A 26,472-nucleotide genomic window follows, 5' to 3' on the forward strand; every position below is an offset into this window, starting at 1 on the left:
TTTCAAAAACAGAATAAAGGAGCTATAGAATATTCTGATATTTCCAAAATACCAAGGGATGCCAGAGAGGTGTTCATTGTCACTGGGAGACATTGTACTGTAGTTGTTTTCATTCTCTTGTCAGAAATTTGGCTACCTGGCTTTAGAAGGTCCCAGAAGAGGTGAGGACACAGGTTTCAGATACAGCCCTGAAAGGGAGTTTGCTTTTTACTTTGCCTTCTGGAAGGAGGCAACTCATCTGACCCAGATTCCAATTTTACTGGAAGAGTTTCTTCAAAGGCCCTCAGATTATTTTTCAGGCCCAGTTGGAGTAGTCACCATGTTGTGATTAATGTTTTTTTTCCTTAAATTTTTTTACACATTCAGGAAGTTGATGAAATCGATGAATAATATATTTGATTTCCACATGAATGACAGAATAGAACATTTTGGAATTCATATATGTGAGTGATTAAGTCAACTTTTGTGGTGTACACTTGCAGCTGTTGGGGACAAGTTTAAGAGTTCATGGCATCACAGCTTTTGAGCTGGAAGGGAAAGCAGAAACCATTGAATCTAACTCTCTCATTTGCAGAGGGGAACACTGATGTCCAGGGAGGTGAAGTAACTTGGCCAAGGTCACCCATAGGCTCCTAGATCTAGAGCTGGACGGGACCTTGGAGGCCATCTAGTCCTACCCCCTCATTTTACATATGAGGAAACTGAGGCCCAGAAAAATGAAGCTACTTGCCCAAAGTCAAACAAATATTAAGTGGCAGCAGCAGGACTCAAGCCCAGGTCTTCTAACTCTAGTATCAGTGTGCTTTCCACTACACCATGCTGCCACAATGATATATAATTTAGGCACACATTCCTGCATGATTTTGTTGGAAACTCTGCCCTTCTCATCTCATTGAAAATACTTAGACCTTTATTCCTATATTCCTTATAAACAGAAAAGAATAGATTTACCATCGTATTGTCAAATCTATTACAAACATAGTGGGAATTAAACGGACCACTGCTGTCCTATGAACTCCTTCCTATTTGGTGTCTTTGTGTTTCCCATCTCTTTAGTTCCTTCTACCCCACAATTTTTATTAGTCCACTCTTATGGCATTCCAATTCAGCATCACTAGAACACAGATCTTCCTAATGCATTATCTTTAAACTCATGAAAGAATGAGCCACTCTTTAGGCCAAATTTTACAAACCCAAGGAGTCTTAGAAATTTTAAATGAAATTTGGTTCAATTTCTGAAATTAGAGCTATTGTACTTTTTCAAAAGTGATGGAAATAGGGGCGTCTAGGTGACACGGTGAATAGAGCACCAGCCCTGGAGTCCAGCCTCATACACTTAACACAAAAACTAGCCTTGTGACCTTGGGCAAGTCACTTAAACCCAATTGCCCTACCATCTCCCCCTCCAAAAAAAGGAAAAAAAAGTGATGGAAATATGGATTTCTTCAATCCTCCTTCCTCACTTTCTCCACATCTATCACAGGTAACCCATGGCCTAGGCTCCTCTAGCTCTGGGCTAATACAGACTAGGTTCAATCTTAGGGACTGTCCTAAAAGTTCATTTCTCTGGATCATTATAACCCACCCAGAATTTGCTCTGTAAAATCTCTGAATGGAGCCATGTACAGCTTAGATCAAGGTTTCCATAGGTGTAACAGGGTTTTCTGCCCCCATATACGCATTTAAAGTAACAAATGGTATTCAGGGCAGGATAGCCTTTCTTTTATACCACATAAAATACAAAATGACAGAGACTCACAGGAACCCAAAAATGAATATAGAAAACTCATCAAGGAACTCTCAATAGCCCATAAATAATCAACATGATATCGTTTCCACTCTGGTGGGTTCTATTTTTTTCCATGGGCACCTAGAATACTTGGCCTCTTTATACTTCCTAGGGTGCCAAGATCTTCATTGACTAGGGTTGCCAAGATGTGAATTGGCTCAGCCTGGATGGAGTGGGGGCCTGGGCAGACTCTACTTGGAGGAACCACTTCTTTCCATGACCTAAAATAATTCTTCATCAAAGACTCTGCACTGATGCTCACCTTTTCCCATCATCTATCACCCACATGGTTTAAAAGGAGAGAATGGCACAATGTCATTCCTGAACGCTTGCCTCCTAGTTTAAAGAGGAGAAAATTCCTAGGCAGTATAATCCTAGAATCTAGCCTCTGGGCCACAAAAGGGAGACTTGAGGGCAGTATAAGCCTGGGAGGTTGTTATAGGAATAACCTCAAGTTCAAGACTTAAGAGAAAGGGTACTTCTTGAGCATATACTTCCTCTAAGAAGAAGACTACCAACATGGCCTGAACTTAGAAAAGAAATAGGGAGCTAAAATCATGCCACGAATATCAGGACGGCCTTGTCTTTTCTCCATGCTATTACAATGAGTTATTCAGACAAAAAAAGGTTCTATGGGAAGACTGTTGCCAGTCTGGTAGCTCCAAATTCTCTTTCTGTTTCGAATTAAGTCCAAACCACAGAGTGACACTCCTAGTCTGGGAAGGGTTGTGTAGCACCCAGGCAGAAAGGAATTTGCCTGAAGGTTAGGGTATTGTCCTGCTGGCAACCCGTATTCATTTCCTTCTGAGGAAGGTCCAGATTATGGTGTGTCACTGAGTCTAGAGGACCCTAGGATATTATGGAAAAATGCGATCTACTGTAGAGAGAAGAGGATTGTGTTGTTTATGGACTTCTGAGAATTCCTTTATATGTTTTTGACATTTATTTATGAGTTTCAGAATCCTTTGTATTTTGGGCATTTCACATGGGATGAAATGAAGGCTGTCCTATACCAGATACCATTTACTACCTTCAGTGTTTATCTGGCATCTGGGGTCCTTGTTACTTATATAGTAGAAACCTAGACACATCAGCTCTTTGGGAAAACTTCCCAAAGTAAATTCTGAGTGGGAGCATAAGGAGCCCAAGAGTATGATCTTTCACAGTAGCCCTAAAGATTGAATCTGATCTGTGTGAGCCGAGAGCCAAAGGTTCCTGGGCCATGGTTCACACTGTGAAAGCTGCTGGAGATGGACTTACAGCATCTGCCTGAACAATTTTCCTAGACCACAAGGTCCAAAACCGTCAGATCTCAGCATGACTCAACTGGTGATTCAATTCAACAAAGCATTTATTAAGCACCTACCATGTACCATGCAATGAAGAGGTACACAGTAGATGTGAGCAGGGTACAACGTACCACAAAGGTCCTACAAAGAAGAACTAGAGTAAAAGATGTCATCATGAAGTGTATTGTCAAAAATGATTGTCATGTGGTGAGAAAGGATTTAACCAGTGAACAACCTGTGTATTCCACTGGTATTCTTATAATGCCAGAAGAAATCAAGGAAGGCCCCCTGGCATGTTAGGTGGATTCACTATTATACATTTATGAGAGAACATGGACAAGAGTCAGCCAGAATGGTCACACACAGATGGGATAAGATGTACATTATTGTACCAACTAAGGCTCTAGTTTCACTTTGAGGACTTCTGTGCCACCTTTCTTCCAGTCACATTTTGACCCCAAACTGGCTCACATTGGCTCAACATCCTGAGTGGAAAATTTATAGGGAAATTTATAGGGCCTGTTTATACATGCTTCATCATTAAGTAAGGCCTAATGTTGTCTTCAAATACAAAGTCCTAGAGAACACAGACCCAGGAGTCATGCCTAGGGAAGTGGTTGCAATGCTTGAAGACAATTTTCCCTCACCATGGGCATCTGGCTTCCTGGGTACTGGGGAGATCATGGTGCCCTATGGGGTAAATCCACACTAAAGAGAATCCAACTGAAATACTCCTGGTAAAGATCAATCTCGTGGCCTTTTTGGTAACATGTAGTCAGCAATGAAGGAGACAGACAGAAGAGAGAAAGATATAGAAAGTGTGAGACAAATACACAGAGAGATTAAGAGAGAGAGAGGAGAGAAATAGAGAGAAAGAGAGAGGAAGGAAGGAAGGGAGGGAGGGAGGGAGGGAGGGAGGGAGGGAGGGAGGAAGGAAGGAAGGAAGGAAGGAAGGAAGGAAGGAAGGAAGGAAGGAAGGAACCCAAGAATTTATTATGTGGAAAGTACTGTGTTCAGCACTACAGATACAAATAAAAATGACAGTCCCTGCCCTCAAAGAACTTACATTCTATGGAGGGATTGGGAAGGGAGAGAAAATCTTTACCATCCTACCCCAGCTTCCAGCCACTGGCCTCCCTTTTCTAATTATCTATTTCTCAAACGAGTAAGAGTTCCCACAAGTTTGGTCTGTCTCTCCCCAGGCTAGAAGCATCTGTCACTGACTGTAGCAGCTCCAAGTTTACTGGCAACAGGCATCCAAAAGGCAGATGTGACAGGCAACCAAAAGACAGCAAGCTATTCAAACTGCTTTGTGAGACAGACTTAAGATAAGAAGTGGGGATTTTCTCAGCCCCACAGCTGCTGGGATTTATGGTGTGAAGTGCTATACACAGAGCCCATTGTTTTCTTGGGGTCTTATAGATCTGTGTGGAATAAATTGATATGGGGGGAACTAATAGCAGCTCAACAGAACCCAGATGTGAAAATGAGACGCTAGGGATGGTGCCTGGGTGATGAGGACTACTGAGGCTGTTGGTCTGGTAACTGATTGACCACATGGAATAAAAAGGCCAGCAGGAGTAAAAGAAGGCAGCAGACTTGGCCCAGAACTCCAGTTGGCCTTCAAGGGGAAGGAAGCAGACTGATTGCAAGTGAGCCCACTATGACCGTGACTGCTTAAATATGGCTGCTTCTGGCATAAGCCAAAATGTTAGTGTGAGCTAACCCTCCACAGCCCTCTCCCTCAGTTTTTCCATCCACAAAAGTTTGGGGAGGGAATGTTTATGAGCCAAGTCCCCTCATGGAAATGTGAGATTTAACATGTGAGAAAATAATGTGAAAGACAGCAGGGCACAGTGGATAGAGAACTAGTCTCAGAGTCAGAAAGACCAGAATTCAAGTCTCTAGTGCACGTCATCGTGTATTGGTTTCAGTTCTGTCTGACTCTTCATGAGCCCGATTGGGGTTTTCTTGGCGAAAATACTGGAGTGGTTTGTCATTTCCTTCTCTAGTTCATTTTACAGGTAAGGAAACTGAGGCAGAGTTAAGTGCCTTGCCCTGGTTCACATAGCTAGTAAGTGTCTGAGCCAGACTAGATTCGAACTTAGGTCTCCCTGACTCCAGGCCTAGTGCTCTGTTCACTGAGCTGCCTAGTTGCATACTGTTTCTGTATTCCTGGGCAATTCACTTCACCTCTCACTACCCCCTGAGGCAATCCTCTACTCCTATGAGATGCAGAGCTGCACTGATAGGAGTTTCCACACAGGGAGTTCCCTACAACCCTGAAATTAGCAACAACAAAACAAAAGGAATAGTCCAATCTCAGGTGAATGAGGCCGGTGAAATATTAAAAAGAGTGTCTCGGAAAGAGTTTAGCAACCATGTCTGTTGAAATGAAATTTACATATTTGGCACAGACCATCTAATTGTCTTTCTATTGATTCATGTCTGGTGTCAGACAATCTGGAGTCCCCACTGAAGTGAAGCATGCAAAGATCGTTTGTGTACAAGGATCTTCAAGGCATTGTTTCTATGAGCATGACAGATTAGGCACTGTTCAAGGAAGTTGTCCTCAGGGTACAATGCAAACCTTTTTGTGGAACCTAAAAAGCATCAAGCAAGAGGGGCACGTAAGGCCACAAATGTTTAACATATTGGGTGGAGGAACGGAAAGACTTGAAATGCCTCCTCATGGGAAATAAGACCTATTATAGCCACGATCCTACTCATGTGGTAGCCTCACCACAGGAGTAGATGGATGGGCAAGATTCAGTTCTGCCCAGAAACTCATATTTCATAAGCGGAAATTGTTCGGGAAACCCTGAGAGTGGAAAATGCATCTGTAATGTCAAATTAAGATCAGAAGACACATTTTGAATAGCCCAAAAGACAGAAGATGAGGTTCCTTATGCGAGTATAAAGAGAAATATATCTATTTGCTAACCAAGATAAGACTGAGTTTGAAAGCACCAAGGGAACCATAGGAAAAGGTATAGTAGTAGCAACCAGCCCTGCCATCCAGTTTTCAGTGAATCTATCACTGGTTGACTAGAACAAGATGTCTGAATTTCTAGAGCTTGAGGTTGAGGGAAAGGGGAAGACATTGGGCTCCTCCATAGGATCGAGAATCAAAAGAGGCGGCTTAGAGATAACCCGATCCGGTCCCCTCATTTTACAGATGAGGAAACAGAGGACTGAAGAGATTATGTGTCTTATCTAAAGTCACATAGGTAGCCAGCAGCAATACCTGGAATCAAAACCAGGCCGTACTACTACAATCTACTTTCAAGTATTCCCACAACCAAGAAGAGGGGGAGGAGAAGAAGGCAGGTCAAGGTAGAGAGGAGGGAAGAATAGGTAGAGAAACTAGATCAAGCTGGAGAGAAGAGGAGAAGGGAAAAGAAAAGTACAAAGAGAAGAAGAGAGAGGAAGGTGCAGACCTGGAAACAGTTGGAGGAGGGGAATATGAGAAGGTAGGTAAGTATGAAGAAGAAAGGAGAGGAAAGGGAAGGTTGGTGTGTATCACAAAGAGCTATGAAGGGCATTCCAGAATGGCTTCATGCTCTCAGGAGAAATGGAAAAACAGTAAGCTCCTCATGGCTGCATCCCACAGAAATGCAAGTGACGTCAGAGTCCCTATGGGCCCAACAAAATCAGAATTAGGGTCCTCATATGTGTCCTTAAAGAACAAAACTCACTCAGCACAAAGACCTGCCAACATTTTAATCCAGTTAACCAAAGGTAGATGGAAAGGGCCAGAGATCTCTTTTGAGTACAGAGAACCCTCAAGAGATCAGCAGCAAGAACACATACAATTAACTAGATCATTGGATTTCTGTGTATGGACTGGTCTGTTTGCCCACATTGTGACATGGGAGGAACATCCACCAGTTAAATCCAGTGGAGCACATGCCTTCAGCCAGGTTCTAGGAAAGACAGAGAAGTCAGCTCAAATAAACTAGGCCTTACCCCAAGAGCCTTCACTACCCAAGAGTCCTAAATGTTGCCATCTTCCCATTGTCCTGGATCATAAGGACAGGATGATAAAGGTCCAAGCAGAGGGAGAATTTCACTTAGGAAAGCAAAGTTGGCCCTTTCCCTTCTTCACTAAGGGGGAGAGGCCAGAGCCACATCTTGTGAGTTCATAATTCATTCATTAAGTCGCTCTTGTTGTATATATGCTATTTATTCACAAGTATGGATGTCTGGGTTGTATTTTTTTAAATAAAAAAGAACTAGATATAGATATTTGCAGATGTGTATATACATATATACACACATATTTTACATGTGTGTATATATATATAATTTTTCCAATATGAACTAACAAGATTTCAGCTATCATGTTGAAGTATAGTTAAAAAGTCAACTTAAATTATATCCCATTGTATGAGAAGAGTGGGTGTATTTCATTTTACACATGCTAAAAAAGCTCAAATAAAATGAACATTTCTAATGAAATACAATTCTGTTATAAATGTATGGAAGGGTTCACAATTAAAGTCACTTCTTGATTACTGGGTGAAGTAAAAAATGATGATGTAAAATGAATAATTATATCCTTTGAAAATTAATCTGAATTACCCCAAATACGTTTGCCTAAACTTAGATGCACCTGACCTCACACCAGGATTCTCATTTTTTTTTAATTTCTTTACTTGTTTTGAGAAGTGAGGAAAAAGTATCACAGGAAAAATGCATGGTGGACTATTTTATTGCATCTTACAGAGCTACCTTCTAATGATGAGGCTTCCCATTTAACTTCTTTCTTTTGGGAAGCAGAAAGGAAGGAAGAAAATGAAGAATTGCGGGGCAGCTAGGTGGTGCAGTGAACAGATCACCAGCCCTGGAATCAGGAGGACCTGAGTTCAAATTTAGCCTTAGACACTTAACACTTACTAGCTGTGTGACCTTGGGCAAGTCACTCAACCCCAAGTGCCCTGCCTTCCCCCCTCCAAAAAGCAAAAAAAGAAGAAGAATCAGAGCTGTTGGTTCATTGATACAATATATTTCTACTATATTGATTCTTGCTGCCTTTCTTCCCATTGGGGCCCAAGCCCAAGTGATAACTTCCCTGTTTCTCCTCTCAGTGGAGCCCCTCTGTACCAATTGAAATGCTGATAGTTTTTGCCTCTCTGTAATCCCTTGCCATAAAGCTCTTACAATTCCCAATGGTCTCCTCCTCAGCCCCTTCTTTTGTGGTGCTATGGAAAGAACCCTGGATGTGGAGTCAGAATCCCTAGGCTCCAATCCTGGCCCTTGTACTCATGACCTGTATAACTTTGGCCAAGGTCTTAATTTCTCAGGCCCTCAGTTTCCTCAACTTTAAGATGAGTGAATTGGACTAGATGACCTGAAAGGTCATACTTATATCTTACAAAAAGCTGAGAGTCAGCTAATTCTATGATTAGATGTCCTCAGCTTTAGAGCTATGATCCGATCTATGACCCTGGGCAAGTCACTTCTCTGTGGGCCTCAGTTTCCTCAGCTGTAAAATAACTAAATTAGACTAAATAGCCTCTAATATCCCTTCCAGTTCTTCATCTATAATCCTGAGTTTAATGTATACATTACATACACACGTACATATATAACATATACATTATGTAATATATACATTAATGTAACCAATGTATGGGGGGGGTAAAGGGGAGGACCATGAATTTGATACCATTAAAACCACATTGCTGGAGTCCCTATTTAATGTTTCACACTTTTTTGTCCATTGGGTATGTAAAAGGAATGCTTTGTTCCCCTCTGCAAATCCATTTCCTTACTACCGAGTGATGAAGCAAAGACCTAGAAAAGGGAGATTTTCCGTAAAAAGTAAATATTTGTGAGACACTGGATTATTTTTTTAGGATCCTGCTTCCTCCAAGCCTGTGAGCCTACATGGTGTACCTGCTGGAGGAGGCCACTGGTCCCCATATCTGCAGTGCCAAATGTTGACATGACTCTGTGAATACTGCTTCCTTGTGCTCAGTGGCGGCATGCATTAGACAAGGCCCTATGCTCTGCTGAGTAAATACGTGTTCTCTATGCAGCACCTGTGTCGGTGTCTTAATTTGTTAACATGCGAGTTTCCTTTTGGGGCTGTCCTGTGCTTGCTGCATGGGAAGAAGAATGACTAGTTATCTAGGATGTATTTCACCTAAACTCTAAAGCCAGACATTTCTTAGGCTAGACTGCTTCCCTCTTTTCCCATCCCCGAACAAACCAGCCAGCAGACAAATGAAGAAAAGCCAAGTTGCAAATGGCAGAAGGTACTCTGGACACCAATTGGGAAGGCAGTGCAATCCACAATACCTCTGCTAAACCACTATGTGGCCAATAGGTCATATCTGGAAACTGACACGTTTACAAGTGGGACCTAAGGGAAAAAGTATCCAGACCAAACCTATGAATACCATACCCCTGTGTTGGTTTATGTTCTCTCTGTCTCTTTGCATCAATCAGCTGGTTGGTTGTTCCCTTGCAAAGTGTTAGCCCTGCTTTGGAGTAAATGCTAAAATAAATACAGATCACTGAATTACACCCAAGCTCCAAAGAAGTTAGTTTATATTAGTCTGTAGAACACTCTTTGATATTGATGCTGGGTGAAAAATGGGACTTTAAAAAAAATGAAGGCAAGGGGTTTTTGAATGCACCGCATTCAAAGAAAATCCCATAGAGTTTAGTCAATGACAAAATCTTTACTAAATCACAGCACAGACCTAGTGTTTTAACACGATAGACCTAAGGTGTGTCTAGGTGGTACAGTGAATAGAGTACTGGCCCTGGAGTCAAGAGGACCTGAGTTCAAATCTGGCCTCAGACACTTAACACTTACTAGCAGTGTGACCTTGAGCAAGTCACTTAACCCCAATTGCCATGCCCTCCCCCCTCCAAAAAGCAAAAAAAAAGTCTGTAGACCTATTTTACCCTCTCTCTCTTTCTTTCTGTGATTTGTAGCCTATATTGAAGATCTCACGAGATGTGTTGAGCAAAGCAGAAGACTTATTATCGTGCTCACTCCGGACTATGTTCTCAGGAGAGGATGGAGTATTTTTGAGCTGGAGACCAGGCTTCATAGCATGCTGGTCAGTGGAGAAATCAAAGTTATCTGGATTGAGTGCATGGAATTAAAAGAGAAAGTGAACTGCCGGGAAGTGGAAATGCTGAAGAGAAACATCAAGCTTCTGTCACTGGTCAAGTGGAAAGGCACCCAGAGCAGCAAACTGAATTCGAAGTTTTGGAAGCACTTGGTGTATGAGATGCCCATCAAGAAAAAAGTGACGCTGTCCCGCCGCCAGGTCCTGGACTCGGCAGAGCAAGGCCTTTTTGGAGAGCTGCAGACCGCACCTTCCATTGCTGTCACCAGCACCTCAGCTGCTCTGGTAGCCTCTCAGGCCGATCTGAGCGATTTCCACCAAACAGATTCAATGCCAATGAGACACTGTTGCAGAAGTTACAATTATGAGATGCCAACGTCGTCTTTGCCGATAGCTTCTCTAGGGTCCCACCACCACACATACTGCAACATACCCTTGACACTGCTTAACGGACAACTACCTCTAAATAATGCCGCCAAGAATGCTCCCGAATTTCATAGGAACAGCCCTCTGCTGCCTTTGTCATCCAAGGAGCTTAGCTTCACCAGCGATATTTGGTAGAGACGATCTGAAATCTTCAGGGCCACTAAGTCAGTATCCCAAAAGGCCTGGGTTTTGTACTAAAGGTTTAAGATTCTATACAAAGAGTGCTTAAAAGTGATGGAGGAAATGGCACAGTTTTTTCATTTTTCTTTTTTTTTCTTTGTATTTTAAATATTTTTGTTTACAGTTCTGGAATATTGGAGGAAAAAAAAGTGAACACATGGAGAACCTTCTTTTTATTATATGGTACTGAGTTTAGCTAGCCAGTTCTGATTTTTTTTTTCCTGAAAAGAAATTCCCATTGTCTTAGAGTAGATTTTATGATGTCACACACATAAATAAGCTAGCTGACTCGTATTTCTGTACTCATATTTCAGAATTTCAAATGCAGAAAACTAGAGACGATTACAGTTTGGAAATTCTAAACTTAAGTTGAAGGAGGAAACAACTTCTGCAGTGTTAAGGAATGAGGAATTTACCTTAGGGAAAGGGCAGCGTACCCCCTTGTAATATAGTTAGAAGTTTTTAGGGGATGACTAACTGGAGAGCAGGAACTGAGGGTAGTGGTGGTGAAAACTGAATGAAGACTGGGGAGAACATCAATACCATTCACAGCTACTGCAAAGATTGATCAAGAACTCATGACAACAGCATTTTGTTTTATTAAGCAAGCACATCTTTAGAAAAAGCTGAGAGTCAGCTAAACAAAGGGAGAGATCCCTGTCAATTCTTCAGGATTCATTTTCAGCAACCCATGGAACTTACTTCTTTCACAAGTTTTACGCCTTTTGAAAGACCTTTTCAGAAGTATTTTGAAGACAGATTTTTTTTCATTTGCTAACAAACTCACATTTGGATTTCTTTTTTTTTTTATTATTAAAATCTTTTGACCTGTTGTCAGATTTGTACAGTGATAAGATTTTCTTCCTATCTCTTTCAGTGTCAATGGAGTTTCCATTTAAATGCACATTTGACTGAGAATATCACCAATAAAAAAGAAGAAATATTCACAGCACTATTCACAGATGAAGTACCAGATGATTCAAGTTTCTTAGTCATAGGGCAGCAATTGCCAGGAAAATCATCGGGAATTTAGCTAATGCAACAAACTATTCTGGTGAGGTTTAGAAGGCTTCTGTCAGGGGATACCAATTCTTGATCCTTCTTACAGCCCACTTGGGAGACTGGGATCCTCAAACACAGAGACCAGGGCATATGTAGAGCACCGGATACAAGACTCCACAAATTCTCAGTGATCCCAAGTTTGCATTAGGTGGGATGGCCCTGTCTGAATGGCTATTGGGCATCACTACTCCTTGAAGTTCGTCATTTTTGCCCTCCCCACGTGGGGGTCAATCCTGATTCCAGCTCAACTTGGGCATTTCGCAGAGGACACACACAACTATGCACCAGAATGAGTGAAGAGAAATGATGTACAAATAGCGATCAGTACAGCAGAATTCCAGATTGGTCTGGTGCTCTTAATTGTGCAGTCACCTACCAGCCAATGGATTGGGTCGTCTCCTTAATCCTCTTCTCTTGATCAGATGTAAGCCATTGGTTTCTTGTAGGTATCCATTATCTATAGTCCTTCAGTCGATGCTTTATTCACAAATGTAGTGTGTGGAAGCTTAGTTGTCAGTGCGGGGGTAAGAGCTTATGCCCTCAGTTAAGTTCCCACATGTACGTGTTTCATAGATGTAGTCGTTCCATTGAGGACGGTGACTTTGGCCTCCATTCTAACTGTGTGTATTTCCAAACCGAAATTGACAAACTCTACACTGTTTTCTACGTGTTACAGACTTCGTGTTTATGCTGGGTATGTTCGTTAATGCAATGTGTAACTAAAATAATATTTGCATGAAGAGAGCTGCATATGTTTGAAGTGACAAGTTGTGACTTCATTATTTTGCTTCCACATGATTCTAAATCTGATTACTCCACAGACGATGTTCTGTGATATTTTTAAACTATTAGTTCTGTAGTGTGCATGCCTGTTCTGAAAACCTCTGCAGGTCTCTCTGTTTCCTTGATTTATGATGATTAAATGTGGGTAACTGTTGCAATTGGCTGGCCACAATGTATCTTTTCTCTAACAGCAGGTGTCTGAACACAGCATTAAGTTTGTACACGTATGCACCCATACATACCCAAGGCTTTCCCATATTTTTCAGGCAACAACATGAACAATATCTCTATGGATTTATTTCTATAGGACAAATCAACATCTGATTATTATCTGAGACTTCATAAGATACAGTCCTTAAAGAGATGAAAAACATATAACTACCTCCAGTTCTGGAAAATCTGGGCAAGTAATTGGTAAAGTAACAATCTGGATAATTGGTTCCCATGCCAATCAACCACACATTTTTTTCTTGGGGTAAAGGGAGGCATTATGAAAATGACTGATGAGATAAATTGACAGTGCAATATGGCTTTGGTGGCATCAGAAATTAAAATAGTGGGAAGGTCCCATACCCAGCCTGAAAACTGAGATTAGGCAATGTCGAATACAATGCTTGAAATTAGGTGGGGGGAGTTTGAGGGAGGAGGGATGGAAAGGAAGAGGGGTAGTTTATATGCCGTTTATTTCTATTGGCAAAACAAAAAAGCAAGCCTAGAGAAATTGAATGATTTGCCCATAGGATCATGCTATCATTTGGGAAAAGATCCCTGGGGCAATCTACTAGAGACCTTCTTCCAGGCTGATGTCAAACCCATTAAGATCCACTCTTTGAACCCAGTCATTCAACCAGTTCTGAACTCTTCAGACTGTACAATTATCTAGCCCACTTCTCTTCACACCATTACAAATCATTAGACAGTCTTCCACATTTCCCTGATCTACCAGTCTAATAACCATGGAAAAAAAAGAAGAAATGAGGTTAATCTGGCATCACCTGTCTTTGACAGTGCCATACTAGCTCTCTATAATCATCGCTTCCCTTTTTAAATGTTGACTAGCCATCCCTTTAGATCATTCTAAGATTTTGTTAGGAATTGAAGTCATACTTTTTAACCCCTGGTTTATAGATTCCATTTATACCCATCCAATTTGGGATCTCAAATAATAGAAGCTGAGGCACATACTCGTCCAGTCTAACTACAGTGTTTATTTGCATTCACAGCTCTAGCAGAACAGCCCTGTGCAGAAATGACACAAGACATCATGGTACCTCACATCACCACCACCCTAGGTCAAAATATCATGTTCTGGTCCTGGGGTGGGAAGCTGCAGTTACTTAACTGCACCCCAGGAAACCAGCCCTGCCTAGGACTACAAGCTAATTCTGAATACTCAAAGACTAACATTATTTCACACACAGGAGGGCAAAGTGAACTGGAGCCTTTTAAAAAATGCACCACCCTAAGATAAGCAGACCCCAGGGACCTTTGAATACACCAATCATGCCTAGGCTAGAAAAGGACATTGAGTTGAGTTGCTAGAATTCCTTTGGTGTCAAGGGGCTACACTTATAGACTCATCAGTCACTCTCGTCTACATTCCCCTCCTCCTCCCTCCTCTGGGGGAAGGGGCCCAGTCTGGCTAGGCTGCATACCCACCCTTTGCCCTTTTATGAAAATCAGGACACCATCCAAGATCCAAGATGAGATCCAATACCATTTTGTCTTCAAGCACATTTCCTTAAAAATAGACAGGTATGGAGTTTCCCCAAAGCTACTGGCATGGCCTAGCAGATGCCACAGCAATGGAAAAGGTTGCTATTCGGGTAAGGGGAGGGGGAAAGGGGGAGCAGACACAAGATGCACAGAATAGGGTGGCTGAGGATTTAGCGGAAAAGGAATTTCAGATCAAGAAATAGGAACCTGGTATACTAGAAAGAATGTAGCATTCTATCCCCTTTTTAAAGAAAGAAAAAAGAGATCTAAGGGATAAAATACCATTAGGTCAGCACAAGGAGATTCAAAACCTACAGGAAGAAAAGACACTGAGTGACAGGTAGCCTGGTGCTTAAAGAGCTCTGGGTAGAACGGGGGAGAAGAAAGGGGTGCAGAGTAGAAAAGAGTAACATTAGTCCAAGGCACTTAATACTCTCTTTGAGTTCTGATTTTTAAGCCAAAATAAAGACTTCAAGTGTTTACCGGAAAATCAGGTAAAATTAAAAGAAATCCCTTGTGAACACCACATATAAACCTTGTCATTTTGTGAGGTAAAACAGCCAACTGTCAAAGGGGGGAAGACATAAAGTGGGGTCCCAGTGTCCAGAGGAGGCATTAAGAGTGAGAACTTACTCCCCCAATTACACTCTCTTAAAAATGTATTTGATCTATGTTCCTATTAATTATTATTCTATTATTATAAAATATTATTCTGTTATTATCTATTTCGGATTGTTGAAAGGTCTTAATATCTAACACTCTGGTTAACACAGGCAACTGTTTGAGAAGCAATAATCATTCAATGCAAACCATTTTGAATGACTTGTCTTCTTTTAGGACTGAAGTCAGCCACAGGCAATTTGAGAAGGGCATTCAGCTGTCTCTTTAATTACCATGAGATGAGGACTTGTAACCCAACCCCAAGGAAATGTGTCTACCAAAGTAGGACTGCTGTTCTCACCGCCATGTTTTCCCTGGCAGTAATGAACTCCATCATTAACAGGCACTAGGGACCGACCCACTGTGGTCTGTGGAGAATGTCATTGGGGGCTATCAGAGAAGTTAAAGGCACAATTGCTGCCTTCAAGGAGCTTACCTAGCATGTACCACACAAACAAACAAAACTCATTTTCAAGGCGGTAGCCGAGCAAACATAAGCTTCTGTAATACAAAATGGAGGAGAGGGGTAATTGGAGAATTCTGGGTGGAATCACTGACTATGGATTATATGACCTCCACAGGTTCTAGGAAGTAGAAGGGCCCTTAGAAATGAGGACAGAACATAGAACATGTAAGGTCAGATATGGGAGCCATCTTAGAACTTAGTGGCAGACGCAAGAGGGACTTTAGCACACAAAGTCAGAGCTGGAAGGGACCTCAGAACATAAAATGTCAAAGCTAAGAGGTATCCAGGCACTTTAAGAGATCTTAAAATAGAGAATGTCAGAGCTAGAAGAGTACTTTAAACATGGCACAGAAAATGTCAGCCTGGACAGGGCACAAGAGACAGAATATCAGAGCTGAGAGAGACCCTAAAAACAAAGACCAGAAATGCTGGGAAAGACCTAATTAGAACAGAGATGACTAGCAATGCTGGATCTTCAGAATATAGGAAGGGACCTTAAAAATAATATCAGCTCTGAAAGGGACAGTAGGATAGAGTAGAGAGAATGTCAAAGCTGTGAAAAACCAAGGGATAAGGGGCAAGTGGCCCGGCAGATAGAACACTGGCAATGGAGGCAGGATGACCCAGGTTCAAATTCAGCCTCAGACACTTACTAGCTGTGTGACCTTGGGCAAGTCACTTAACCTCAATTATCTCCCCCTCCAAAAAAAAAAGAATCATGGAACATAAAATTTCAGTATTGGAAGGACCCTACTTTCAGGCAGGGAATGTCAGAGCTGGGAAGGGCCTTAGGACAGAGAATGGCAGAGCTAGAAGAGGACATTAAGCAGAGTAAATAAAGAGTAAAGTGCAGGGTGAGAACTTGGGACATAAAATGAAGAAGGACATAGGATGTCAGAGCTGGAACATTGAATGCCATAGATAGAAGGGATCTCAGATTATGGAGAATCAGACCTGGAAATTTGCTTAAAACATAGAATCAAAAATGTCAGGGCTGACAGGGACTTTAGAATGCAGAAGAGAGAATATCAGGACAAAGAAGGACTGTAGAACAGAAAACATAGAAGAACATGATTGCTGGAAGTAATCTTAAAACACAAGATAAAGTTCCAAAATAGATGTTACTACAGAATCTAGAAAACTATGTCAAGGCCAGAAGAGACTTTAGAACATAGGCCAGAGGGGCAACTAGGTGGTATAGTGAATAGAGCACCAGCTCTGGAGTCAGGAGGACCTGAGTTCAAATCCAGCCTCAAACACAACACTTACTAGCTGTGTGACCTTGGGTAAGTCACTTAACCCCAATTGCCCTGCCCTTCAAAAAAAGCAAAAAAAAAATAGAACATAGGGCAGAGAATGTCAGAGCTAAGAGCCACCTAAGAACTTTCAACATAGGAGGAAGAGCTATTAGAACACAGATAGATTAGAGGGGAGAACCTGCAGCCCCAAAGCCACACGTGGCCCTCTAGGTTCTCAAGTGCAGCCCTTTGACTGAATCCGAACTTCACAGAACAAATGCCCTTAATGAAAGGATTTATTCTGTCAAACTTGGACTCAGTCAAAAGGCCACACCCAAGGACCTAGAGGGCCACATGTGGCCTCGAGGCCACAGGTTCCCCCACCCCTGAGGATGTCAGATGTGGAAACAACCTAATAATATAGACCAGAGGAGGTCTGAAAGGACTTCAGAGCAGTAAAAGTCCATGTAACACAGAAAGGAGGACTCTGAGCTAGCCTAGACTTTAAAACATAAGAATAAATCACATAAGAACATAAAAGGGCTGTCACTGTAAAACAAAGTATGTCACAGACATGAAAATAAATTCAGATCATTGAATGTAAATAGTGAAAGGAACCTCAGAGATGCAAGAGCCTATGGAGAATAGAACAGGAAATGTCAGACACCTTGGAGAGACCTTAAAATGAAGGGTATAAAATGGCAGAGCTGAAAGGGACAGCAAAACATGGAACAGAAAGTGGCGAAGCTGGAAGAAATCCTAGAACAGGAAATCCCAGAGCAAGGAAGGGCTAAAGAACATAGAATATAAGAGGTAGAAAGAAAACCTTAAGACATAGAACCTAGAACTCAGAATCAGAAGTTATCTACATGGAAAACAGTGACGGAGCATAAGAGATCCTAGAACATCAAGCAGAGAATGTCAGATCAAAAGAAATTTATAATAATAGAACTTATATTTATATTTATTTATTTATAATAAAAGAACTAAAAGTTAACAAACAACATTAAAAGTCATTACTGGAAGGGAACATAACACGGAAGGACAGAAGGAAATAAACTCAATAATAAAAATACTGAGAATCAAAGAACAAAAAAACTACAAAAATGACAAGTTACATGCAAGTAACAAGACCAATAAAATAAGCACTCCACTGGCTAATTTGGTATGTTAAAGATGGGGGAGATAGGGAAGAAGAAGAAAACCAAATTTCCAAAATAAAACAATGAAAGGGGTCCATTTCCAACAAATTAAGAGGAAATAAAGGAATCTATCTGAAATTGTTAGACCAAATGTGATCCACAAATTACTAGATTGGTTGTTTTCTGCAAATCTTGGCAACCTAAAAATATCAGAAGAGGAAAACGTGACAGGTATAGAGTAACTCATACTGAATCCACAGTAGAAGACAGAGAAACACTGTCCAAAGTAAAAGCCTCATGAAATAATATAAAATGTAATTCTTTTGAACTTCCAGTCATTGTCACCACCCACAAACTCAACATGCCAAGACAACCAGTACAAACAACCTCATAGACTTGTGCTTTAGGGTCTAGTACTCTATTGAGGCAGTGGCTCAATCCAAACCCTGTATCACCCCACAATGGATAGAAGATGCTGATTCTGCTCAATTTCATGAAGAAAAAGGAGAGCAAAATGAACAGGTAGAGTAGGGGAGAGCAGTGAAAGACCAACATGAAACCAGCTAGAATGAAAGGAGAAACGCCAAAGAGAAAAGGGACTAGAAACCCTTCTGCATTCAGTCCTCTCTCCATGAAGTTATCCCACCATTAAGAGCCTGAGGATGTCCAGTCCCACGAGAGCTATGGCACAGAGGGAAAGTGAAGGATAGGGGTGGGGAACCAAACGTCCTGTTCCCTGAGAATGCAAAAAAAAGCAGAAATTTCAGTGAAGAAATTCTGGGTCTAAAACTAGCTCCAAAGTAGATAAACCTCAAAGGCTCAAAGACAGAAGGCAAATGAGGGGAAAAAAGAAAATAAAAGCCATAACACATTGAACATTGGATATAATATGGAGGTAAGGACTAGGTTTGTGGTTTTATTGACATAGGGATTCCAAGGATGAGAAAATTTCCTCTGCCATGTAGGTCAGTGCCTTCTCTGGAAATTTATAGTCTTAGAGAGTTGCTTAGAACACAGGGAGGTCAAGGGACTTGCCTAAGGTCACACAGCCAATATATAACAGAGGCAGGCCATGAACTAAGTAAGGACTTCCCAGCTCCACACCATGCTTCCTGCCTTTACAATATTATGAAACAAAACAAAACAAAAATCTCCAGTGGATAGAATTCTGTGGACACCCTTGGAATCACAGAACAATAGCAAGAAAGCACAGGACGGTTCAAAAGAGAAAACTTTTCAAGAAAGATATTAGGATGGAAATTGGATGGAAAATCTCAACTCAATACAGAATTAAAGAAAAGTCAGAACATAGAAAAAAAATACCATGGAGAATCTCTCTAGTGAAGGAGCAGTTGTAAAAGAGAGGTAAAAAGCAATAAAGTCAAATGAACACATTCTATCCAAAAAAAAATGACTAATCTAGAAAGTAGGGTACTCAGATATAACTTGAGTATCAAAGGACTCCTGGAAGAACATAAGAAATAAAAGGCTGAATATCATGCAGCAAACACACAAAATACAAGGAAACTGAATCAAAATTTGAATGTAGAAAGCCAAATATTGATCAATCAAATATACAAATTGTTGCCAGAGTGGTGAAAACACACTTGAAACTCAAAGGCTACATTTGTGTCTACATTTCACGATTTCAATAACAAACAACAAATTTTGTTAGCAGCCAGGACAAAGACCTTCAGGTATAAACAAATGCCTGTTCCAATTACCAAGGATTACTCTGCAGAAATCAGAGAAAAGAATGGAATAGGATGTTCCAAAGAGCAAAGGAGCTCAAGCTAAAACCCCAAATAACAGCATTGGAAAAGCTGAACCTAATTATCCATGAAAAAAAAAGTTAAACCTTCAAACAAAAGAGAGGTATTTGAGATATTCCTTTTAAAAAAATATTTAGTAGAAGTCAACTTGTAAAAACGAGAAACGAGAAACAGAAGAAAAATAAATAAGTGCAATTATCAAGGAAAGGTTAATGAAATGAATTGACTCAAGTTTGTATACAATTTTTTTTAAATTAGATTTAAAGGTAAACAAAAGAACAAAGAAGGATCATAGAGGGGCAAAGGGTAAAAACGACCTAAGGGGCTGAAGATTTAAAGGCATTTAAAGAACCAGGAGAAGGGAAAGAAGAAAGGATGAAGACTTGAATCAGTATTCCAAGGACTCAATCTCACACTCTCTTATAAGTGAATAAAGATATTTTGTGGGAAGTCACATGACTGGGTAGAAGTGAAGCAAGACAAAGAGGGAAGCTGGAGCAGTACTCTCACACAGTTCAGAAGTAGGATGGGGTGCACATTAAAGGATAGGCCTCACCCCTGCATGGAAAATGAAAGGGTGCTACTAAAAATCATTGCTGTGATGGGGCTGGGAAGTAAGGCTTATATCTGTGATAAGAGGCAAGGGACTTGGAATCAGTTTCATCATAGGCAAATTTGCACACTAGAACACTTTCTCCACAAAAGGGTTAGATATCATCCTACCCCCAGAAAAAGGGATTTATGAGGCTCCAAGGCTAACGAAGCATCCAGGGTTATAGGGGAGATAGGTTAACCTGACCTTGAGCACTGTGAGTAATCATGATAAGGACAGAGGATATAACTGGGCCTCACGACTTAAGACAAAGTGACTCCCATAATAGAACGCCACTTCCATTTGACAATATGCCCCCTAATGATTTCGTATTTCTAAGAGTGAAACACCGCAGAAAAATTGGGGGAGGGAATGGGATGAGATCTTTAAATGCAATAACATAAAATGGGATAGAAGGAGGAGTTCAAATTTGGTACCCCAGAAACTCTACCCTCAGAAGGGACAAAGAGAAGAGATAAAGAGGGGACATTGCCCAAGAATTCTATAAAACAATTCAGAATCTACTAAAAGGCCAGAAACATCAAAAAGAAAACACAGTAAATGAAAATTTCATGGGCACTGCAAAAAGAAAAAAATGTTGTCCTAAACTAAGAGGGAGAAAGGGAAGGAAGATTGTGAATGGCAGACCTGACAAGAAAGGGAAAAGAAAGTTTCAGAAGAGGAGGGCAAACAAATAAAAAAAGAAAGGAAGAGAAATTAGCTCTTTAAATAAGTTCTAGGAATTGAGGCAGATAAATTGAAGGTGGTGGGGAGACACTGTGGGCGTCAAAGCAGTGTAAGTAAAACTAATTGCTGGGACAAGGGACCAACTTGAAAGTGGAAGAGGACAAAAATTAATAGAAAAGAAAAAATGAAGGATAATACAACCCAATCATAAGCTTAAATGTGACTGGGTTAAATAATCTAATAAAAAAAGAGGAAAACAAAATCTAATTATCTTATGTGTCTATATGAAAAACACAAAGTTAAGATACATAGGGAATTAAAATGAGAAATTGGAATAAAATTTACTATGTATCAAGTGATTTTTAAAAATCACGAGTAGCCATCATGCTATCGGACAAAATAAAAATTCACAATACCAAGATTAAAGAAGGAAACTCCAATAAGTTTAAAGGTGCCAAAGCTAATGAACCTTCAAAACTAAACACATATACATCAAATGCCATGCTATCAAATTCATAAAGGAGAAGTCAACTGAATTGCAATAAGACATAGATAGTAATATAATAGTTCTAGGAGAGTTGAATGATAAATATAACAAAGTTAAATTAAAATCACAAAATAGAAGTGAACAAAATGTTGTAAAAGTTAGATATGAGAGACATATGGAATCTTCTGAATGGGGAACATTAAAGACTGCATAAATGCAGCATCAGTAGGTACCTTTAAAAAGAGATTCTGTGCTAGGGACAGGAAAAAATACATACATACATACATATATATATATATATATCCAGAAATACTCATCATATTCTTTCCATGTTACAATGCAATACAAGTAGTAATGAAAGGAATATAAAAGATAGAAACCTAAATGAAAATTTAAGAATGACATGCTAAATAATGAATGTCAGGGTGGCTAGGTGGTGCAGTGAATATAGCACCAGCCCTGGAGTCAGAAGGACCTGAGTTCAAATCCAGCCTCAGAAATTTAACACTTACTAGCCATGTGACCTTGGGCAAGTCACTTAACCCCAACTACCCTGACTTTCCCCCTCCAAAAAGCCAAAAAATAAATAATGAGTAAGTCAAAGAAATACTTAGAAACAATTAATAGTTGTGTGAAAGAAAATAATGAGATAATATACATCTCTTAAGATGAATGCTATTGATACAGAAAATGATAAAAATAATTAATGGAACATTCAATTTATAAACCCAGAGAATCAACAAATTAACAAGCCCCAAATAAGCAACAAAAAAGGAGAAATTACATTGAAAAAGAAAAGACTATAGAAATGATGAACAAAAGTAAAAGCAGTTCTTTGAATAGATTAAATCAGTAACCTCATTTTTAAAAAACAGGGGAAAATAAATTAACAGAATAAAAAGTAGTGAAAACATAAGAGAATAAAAATAATTACTAAAACCTACCATACAGTATACCCAAACTGATCATTTGAAAGAAATGGATAACCTACAAAAATATAAAATATAAAACAATGATCTTAACAGCTCAATCATAGAAAATGATTGGCCCATGAATAAACTACCAAAAAAATGGTCAGGATGAGTTTGCAGGTGAATTCTATCAAATATTTAAAGAGCAAGTATTAATATTGTTACATAAAATATTCTAAAAATGTGAGAAAGAAAAAATACTATGAAATTCCTCTTGTGAAGCAAATATCATCCTATTATATAAATGGGGATTTTTTTTTTTAAAAAAGGAAGAGAATTATCTTCTAATATCATTAATGAGTGCTGATGTAAAAATTTTTCAATAAAATCCTTTCAAGGTGACTACAACATATCCAAATAATCATTCTCTGTGACCAAGTTGGCTTTATACTAGTTATGCAAGAATGGTTTAACTGGGGCGGCTAAGTGGCACAGTGAGTAGAGCACGGGCCCTGGAGTCAGGAGGACCTGAGTTCAAATTTGGCCTTAGACGCTTAACCCAAAAACTGGCCATGTGATCTTGGGCAAGTCACTTAACCCCAATTGCCCTCCAAAAAACCATGGTTTAACGTTAGAAAAACAATTAGCATAAATAATTATAGAAAGAAAAAAAACAGCACAATATCAAAAATGGACATTATTTGCCAAAGTAGCAACATTAGACACTTTCCAAAGAACAAGAGTAAAAGCAAGGATGCCCCCTCTCTCCACTTTTAACTTGACACAATACTAAAATTCTATAGCATGAGGAAGAAATTAAAGGCATACAAGAAAAACAAACAGGAGACAAAACTCTTATAATTTATAGAAAACATAATTTACTGAGGAAACCCCAGAGAATTAACAAAGGAACTAATTGAGACGATAGCTTCAGTAAAGTATATTTTTCTCAAACTTATCTCTTATATATCTGGTTTGTAGCTAGTTGTATACAAGGGGTTTCCCCCATTAAATTAGGGGTTCCTTTTTGCCTTTCTTTATATTCCCAACACTTAGCCCTATGCCTAGCACATAGTAGGAGCTTAATAAATGCTTTCGGACTTTATTATCATTAACATTTCTGCACAGCAATAACAAAAACCAAAAAAATAAAGAAACTCCATTCAAAATAAATTTGAAATACCTAAAATGTCTGGGAATATCTCCCAAGACCCATTCAAGATACATGAATACAATTATAAAATACTCTTTAAAAATAATGACAAATAATTGGAGGAATATTAATTATTTCTGGCTGGGTTATACAAAAAAAAAACCAAAATTATGACTCTACCTAAATTCATTTACAGATTTAATTCCATACTAAACTACCAAAGGAGTATCTTATAAACCTAAACAAAACACTAACAAAATTCACTTGGAAGAAGAAATGATCAAAAATCTCAAGGGAAAAATGAAGCAAGGAGAAACAAATCAGAATCACTTCCAGACCTTAAATTAGAAGTCAGTAATCAATCATCAAAACTATTTGGCATTAGTTTAAATGACAAGCTCAAAATGGAAAAAATGATGTGCAGATTCAAGACAATATCATTTTAAAAATAATTTTTAAAAAATAAAGATCAGGTACCTTTCAAAGCTAGAGGGAGAATCTTAAATCAAAAAGAAGCAATCACATAAAGATCAAATAGTTAATTTACATTTCATGGTACTGAAATGGTTTTGTTTAAAAAAAAACTAGGATAGGGCAGCTGTCCATTGAGGAAAAATCTCTGCACAAGATATTTCTGATGAGGGTCTGTGATCTAAGATATATATGGAACTAATAAAAATATTAAGACTGAGACTCATTCCACAATCGTGAAAAAATATGAACAAGCAGTCCTAAAAGAAAAATTGCAAAGTATTAACAATCATAAAAAAGAGCACTTAAAAGCAATAATAAGAAAAATCCAAATCAAAACACCTGTGAGGTTGGACCTTACACCCATGTGAAAGATGACAAAAGATAGAAATAACCGATGTTGGGTGGGGAGGTAGAGGGAGGAGTATGAAAAGACAGAACATTGGTACACTACTGATGAATGTGTTCACTGATTTGAGTATTCTGGAAAGCAATTGGAAATCATGTCATACCCTCTGAAACAGAGATCTGACTGCTAGATTTATGGCTCAAGTGGGATAATGACAAAAATCAAGGCCCCATAGTTACCAAAATATTCATAGTACCACTTTTTTGGTAGCAAAGAGTAAAGTAGATATCCATTAATTGAGAAATGGTTTAATAAACTGTGGTACATCAATGAAACAGAATTTTCCTGCATGGTAAAAGTGTGAAGAATTCAAAGAAACATGAGAAGACTTGAACAGCAAAGTAAGTAGAACCGCGTAAACAACATACACAGTGACTGACGATGTAAATGGAAAGAACTCCCAAACAAAAAAAGCATTGTGTGTAAAAAATGACCACACATGATCTTAAAAAAAAGAGATAAGAAAATGTCAGTCAGCAGACATTTATTAAACACTTACTATATACCAGTCAATGTGCTAAATCCTAAGGATGCCAAGAAACGCAAAAACGTGACTGCCGTAAATAACTTAGTACATACAAGATGCATACTGTGTAAACGGAAAATGTCAATAGAAAGTAATCTGAGAGGGAAGGCACCATACCACCCTCCCTTCTTCATAGAGGTGGGGGACTATGGTTGTGAAATGTTGCTTATATTGTCAAATATAGTTCTTTGGTTGGTTAGTTTTGCTGAACTTTTTTTACTCTTTATGTTTGCTATAAGAGATGACTGGGGGGAGGAGAGAGGAGAGGGATATTCAGAAATGAAGAAAATTTTAAAAGATATCAATAAAAATGAAAACCAAAAAGAAGGAAATATTTCTCATAATTATGGCTGAGGGTGGGGTGAGGGAAAAAAGAAGAAGCTGTTAACAAAAAAGGGGGGAGGGGAATAGAGTATATCACAAGGGGGAAAAAAGTAGATTATTTTTATCACATGGATCTAAAAAACCTTTTAAATAAATAAAAGTAATGCAATTACTATAATAAGGAAAACTGGCAGTGGAGGGAGAATCTTTGAATCAATATCACTAAGTACCAAATATCTCAAATATATAAGGAACTAAGAGAAAGATAAAAAACCAAGAGCCATTTCCCCAATGGGTAATCAATCAAGCATTTATGAAGCACCTACTATGTGCCAAATCAAATATTGTTAGACACTAGGGATACAAAATAAAATAATCCCAAGTCTCAAGAAGCCAGTATTCTAACGGGGACAGCAACAAATGTACATATTGAGCAAAGCTATAAATTAGAAAAAACTACAGATAAATGTAAAGTAGTTAAATGCGATATAATTTTGGGAAACAATGAAAGGCTTCATGCAGAAAGCAGAGCCTGATGTGCATCTTGAGGAAGAGATGGACTTGTGAGGTTGAGGTGAAGCAGAAAATGCATCATCGTCATGGGGGAGAGTTGGTACAAAAGCTGAAAGGGAAGAGATGGAGTGGCATGTGTGAGGAAAAAGGAAGGGGCCATTTTGGCTGGACTGCAGAGTGTGGGAGGGGGAATAATGTCCCACAATGATGGAAAGTTAGTTTGGGGCCAGGTTGCGAAGAGCTCTAAAAGATAAACAGGGTCGCTTATATTTTATCCTAGAAACAATAGGAAAATACAGGAATTGATGGAGTAGGGAAATCACATGATCTGATCTACTCCCAAGTGAAATCACTTTGCCAGGTGTGCAGAATGAACTGGAAGGGTGAGATTTGAGGCAGGGAGACCAATGCGGTCTTGTACTAGTGTAGCTTTCTAAATGGAAAGAAGAGATTGAAAGTAAGAGATGCTGAGGAGGTAGAAACAGCAAAATGCAGCTACTGCATATGGGGCAAGCGACAGTGAAAAGTGAAGGATAATGCCAAGGTGACCAATCTGGAAGACTAGAAAGATGGTGATGTCTTAGACAGGAATAGGCCACTTCAGAAGAGGGGAAGGTTTAAGGGGCAAGTTTGAGGTGTCTAATACGCAACTGATGAAGTGGGACTGAAGTAGAAGAGAAACAGGTGCTGGATATATATAGAGAAGTCTTGGAAGCATGTGCATAGAGATGACAGTTAAACCTATGGGACCTTATGAGGTTACCAAGAGACAGATTATAGAAGAA

At 39.5% G+C, this 26,472-nt stretch overlaps 1 protein-coding gene across 1 annotated transcript in view; it reads left to right on the top strand.

Moving 5' to 3' along the window:
* The window catches only part of IL1RAPL2 (interleukin 1 receptor accessory protein like 2), a 447,749-nt gene extending 434,751 nt beyond the window's left edge, over window positions 1-12,998 (top strand). The window contains exon 10 of the mRNA XM_069107492.1: window positions 10,030-12,998. Coding sequence (XP_068963593.1) covers window positions 10,030-10,730 — 701 coding nt within the window. The 3' untranslated portion in view covers window positions 10,731-12,998. The remainder of the gene's footprint in view (window positions 1-10,029) is intronic.
* Window positions 12,999-26,472: the final 13,474 nt, after the last annotated feature.

This window comes from Petaurus breviceps, unplaced genomic scaffold (genome assembly GCF_028583685.1).
Source record: "Petaurus breviceps papuanus isolate PSGF00001 unplaced genomic scaffold, PetGlider_PUasm1.0 90133, whole genome shotgun sequence".
In the NCBI taxonomy this organism is placed as follows: domain Eukaryota; kingdom Metazoa; phylum Chordata; class Mammalia; order Diprotodontia; family Petauridae; genus Petaurus; species Petaurus breviceps.